The 3,577-nt window shown below is 33.0% G+C and overlaps 1 protein-coding gene across 2 annotated transcripts in view; it reads left to right on the plus strand.

The window, feature by feature from the left end:
• LOC137657934 (lysozyme 2-like) overlaps positions 1-2,208 on the plus strand; it is a 25,962-nt gene extending 23,754 nt beyond the window's left edge. The window contains exon 4 of one of the 2 annotated variants that reach the window (XM_068392631.1): positions 1,118-2,208. In XM_068392631.1, the coding sequence (XP_068248732.1) occupies positions 1,118-1,306 (189 nt within the window). In that variant the 3' untranslated portion in view covers positions 1,307-2,208. The remainder of the gene's footprint in view (positions 1-1,117) is intronic. The other variant, XM_068392632.1, reaches the window with a different exon arrangement.
• The last annotated feature ends 1,369 nt before the right edge of the window (positions 2,209-3,577 follow it).

Raw genomic sequence — 3,577 nt, forward strand, 5'->3', positions numbered from 1 at the left:
CGCTATCAGTTAGCGGGAAAAATAAATCTTGCATTATCATAAATACACCCAAATTATTGACAATTATCGGCCCTTTCCATATGAACATTCTGAAACCATGCAGCCGTTTATCTAAATCGCCTCGTCCTCAATAAAACGCGGAATAAAGTTTGTTTTAATTTTTCTTAGTAATTCAAAGAAACAAAGACTCTGAAATTTACTTTAGTCAAATGTAATAATTAATTTATTCTAATTATATACTAACATTTTGTTTGAAGACCAGGATAATTTCTGAGACTTTTTCATATCTTCAAAACTCAGAAGTTTGCAGTTTTTTTTTCTTTTTTTTTATCATTTGACGGATTACTTTCGCCTCTTGATTGAAAGATACAAATATTGAGATAACTAAGTTAAACAAATATTTCATTTCGTCTTGCGAAAAGCCATCTCAAAGATATTTCAATAAATCAGAGAAATTAAAGTGGTCACTCCGTAATTAACTTTAGTTCCATCTACCTTAATATCTCCTAAGTAATTAACTTTTTCAAAGTAAAAATATTCAGACGCTAAATTTTGGTTGAGGCGTGACATCTTTTAAATAACTGGGCAACATGAATAAACTGATTTCTAAATTACTAACAAAGTTATGGGACCGTAGACGTTGTTATTTCACTACACTTTAATAATCTATATGTAAAGATATATAAATATACGGAATTCAAATACTATCAAAATTAGAATTAAGACACTTTCCTTCGACATCGGTAAATATTAAAAGATGATTATTTCAAAGAGTGCGAGCCCTAGAGGGAGGGAGGGAGGGACTGACTAACAATACTCAAGAATAGTTATAATTTGTAATTTGCCAAGAAATCTGCATTTGCTTCCTTATAATTGATTTTTTATCAGGGCATCAGTATTAATGAACGGGAGTCTCAAAGTATTGCAGCTTTGTTCTCTTCAATCGCAAATTGATATTTATTTCATAGAATTTCAAAGGAATTCTTTATTTCTAATTTCATGAAAAAAATATATCATCGCAGGTGCCATATCAAGCCCAATTGCCGTGATTTTTTTTTTTTTTTTTTTTTTTGCACGTTAGGTGTGTTTTACAATGTTCTATTTTTTTTTTTAACAGAATGGCGACTGCAATGAAGACGGCACAGTCGACTGTGCCGATTTCGCCCAGATGCATCGACTGGGCGGATACGGATGCCGAGACGCTTCCCTTCGTACCTCGGACTACTACAAGAAATTTGAGACCTGCTGGAAGGTTGTCCAAGCAGCAATGGATCATTCTCTCACAAATAATAATAACCAATCGTAATCATATTAACTTCTAGTTTTTACGGCTTCTTTACGACGGAGGCAGTTGTTTATGACTCAAAAATTTTCTCGGGGTTGGTGGTTTTAGAATTAAAGTCACTACTTTTGCTTTAAGTGAATCTTAGTGGAAAACAATTTATGTGTTATAGGTTTCGTCTGTACTTAACCTCTACTATTTGATAATTTTCTCTCCCATAAACGACAATTATAGCATATAATAATTTTTATCTCAATTAAGCCTATATGATGTACGTGAAGACACCTCTCCGAAAGCGTAATATTAACGCATTGTTTTAAGTCGTTTACACCAGGTTCAAAGTTCATCTAAGTTTGGCTAAATAATTTCAAATTTATCGTTTATGGGTTTGGGAATATTTTTCCAAAATATATCATCTTGCATTCCTTATCCGCAGCTCTCCTTCGAAATTGCGAAAAACCTTTGCTATATTTTTTTTATAAATGAGCCTGGTGTAGGTTTGTTGATATCCTATAACTGCTTCTGTCCCTAATTCTCTAATTTATTTGCTTTTAAACGAAACATACGATAAAGGAAAGTGCGTTTGACAGGAGACCTTGGAATTGTTTTTTTATATTGTTAATTGATAGATGTCAATTGTAAATATCAAAATTTAGATGTATTTCACTTAATTGAATGAAATTCTTTCCGTGTAATATGAAATTTTTGAAATCATAACAGCGTAGAGAAGAAAAAAATCCTTGTTATAATTTAATAATTTTTGGGCATTGACACTTGCATTTATGCGTAAGATAAGATAATGCAATCAACATGTAGCGAGACACAAATCACTTCGCGAATTATTTTGAATGATTTTTTGTAATTTGTCATAAAGGAGTTAGTTATATTTTATAATTAGTGAATAAAGCATTTCATAGTATTTAAAAGTGCCTTTGATTTTATTTTTGAATGGATATAGAAATAGCTGTACAAGTAAAACCAAGTGTCATTACAAAGAAAGAAGTGCCTAGATAATCCTTAATAAAAAGAAATGACAGATTAAGTCATTCTATAGTGAAGAAATATCTCTGGGATTACTTGTTTATAGGCAAAATGATGTAGCAAGATATCTCAGTGAGAAGTATCAAGCTAAATCTTCCCCAAAATGAAAGAAAGTCATAAATATTTATCAACAAGCATATAAAAGGACAAAGCTTAGATAATATATTGTTATTTGGCTACAAGAAAAATACTAATTAAAATCTAGGAAAATATTGCGTAATCAGTGCATAATACATAGCAAGGATCGTACTGAGTATGACCTTATTTGTTGTTGCTATCAATAGTCCATGAGTCATCTACCTCCTGGCATACAAGGCTCACTATTTGTTGATGATTTTGCAATTTATTATGGTGTATCATCTGCACTACAAGTATGACAAAAGGTTCAAATTGCTATAAATGTTGCTTCAGCATGGACAAATTCTCGGGTATTCATGTTCTCTCCTCAAAAGACCAAAGCCATTCGTAAAGGAGAAGCGATCCAGACACTTTTCTTAAACTAGTATTTTGTCATATGAGGATAATGTCAAGTTTCTTAGGCGTAATTTTCGGCAGGAAAATGGCCATTGATACCCATATAAATGACTTATTCTTAAGGGTTAAAAGTCACTAAATATCTTGAAAGTTTTATCATAATTTGATTTGGGTGCTGATAGAACAACTTTGCTTAGAATTTATAATTCTTTGTTTCTGAGCAAGTTAGACTCTGCATGTCAAATATACGGGTCAACTACTAAGACTTTACTTAGAAAACTTGATGCTATTCACAATAGCATCAATATGGAGCTCCGCATCTGCACTGGTGCATACAGAACACGTCCCAATGGTAGTCTGCAAGGTCCCTTGCTATAAAAGACAAACCTAACAGTAAATATGTTAGGGCTACTTTAAATCTAGCTCCTAAAAGATCAAGAGTGCCCACGCCATTGAAGTACAGCTGAAAAGTGATGCCAGAGAAGTAGGTTTGCTAACAGCACAGGTAGCAGAGGTAGGATACGCCAAGTGTCCCCCTTGGTGCAATCCACCTGTTAAAGTATGTTTTATGGCCGGAAGGAAAAATACTTTAACCAGTAAGGTAATGAAAATTAAGTTTTTTAAATTATGCTGCTCAACATCATAGGAAACACGTTTTTACAGATGGTTCCAAATCGACTATAGGAGTTGGAAGTGCAGTTCTGGTGGGGGACATTGCTTTTAGAGAGAAACTTCCATCCTCTTGTTCAGTATTTATTGCATAGCGCTCAATATGCAATA

The sequence above is a fragment of the Palaemon carinicauda genome, chromosome 18, assembly GCF_036898095.1.
Source record: "Palaemon carinicauda isolate YSFRI2023 chromosome 18, ASM3689809v2, whole genome shotgun sequence".
Classification (NCBI taxonomy): domain Eukaryota; kingdom Metazoa; phylum Arthropoda; class Malacostraca; order Decapoda; family Palaemonidae; genus Palaemon; species Palaemon carinicauda.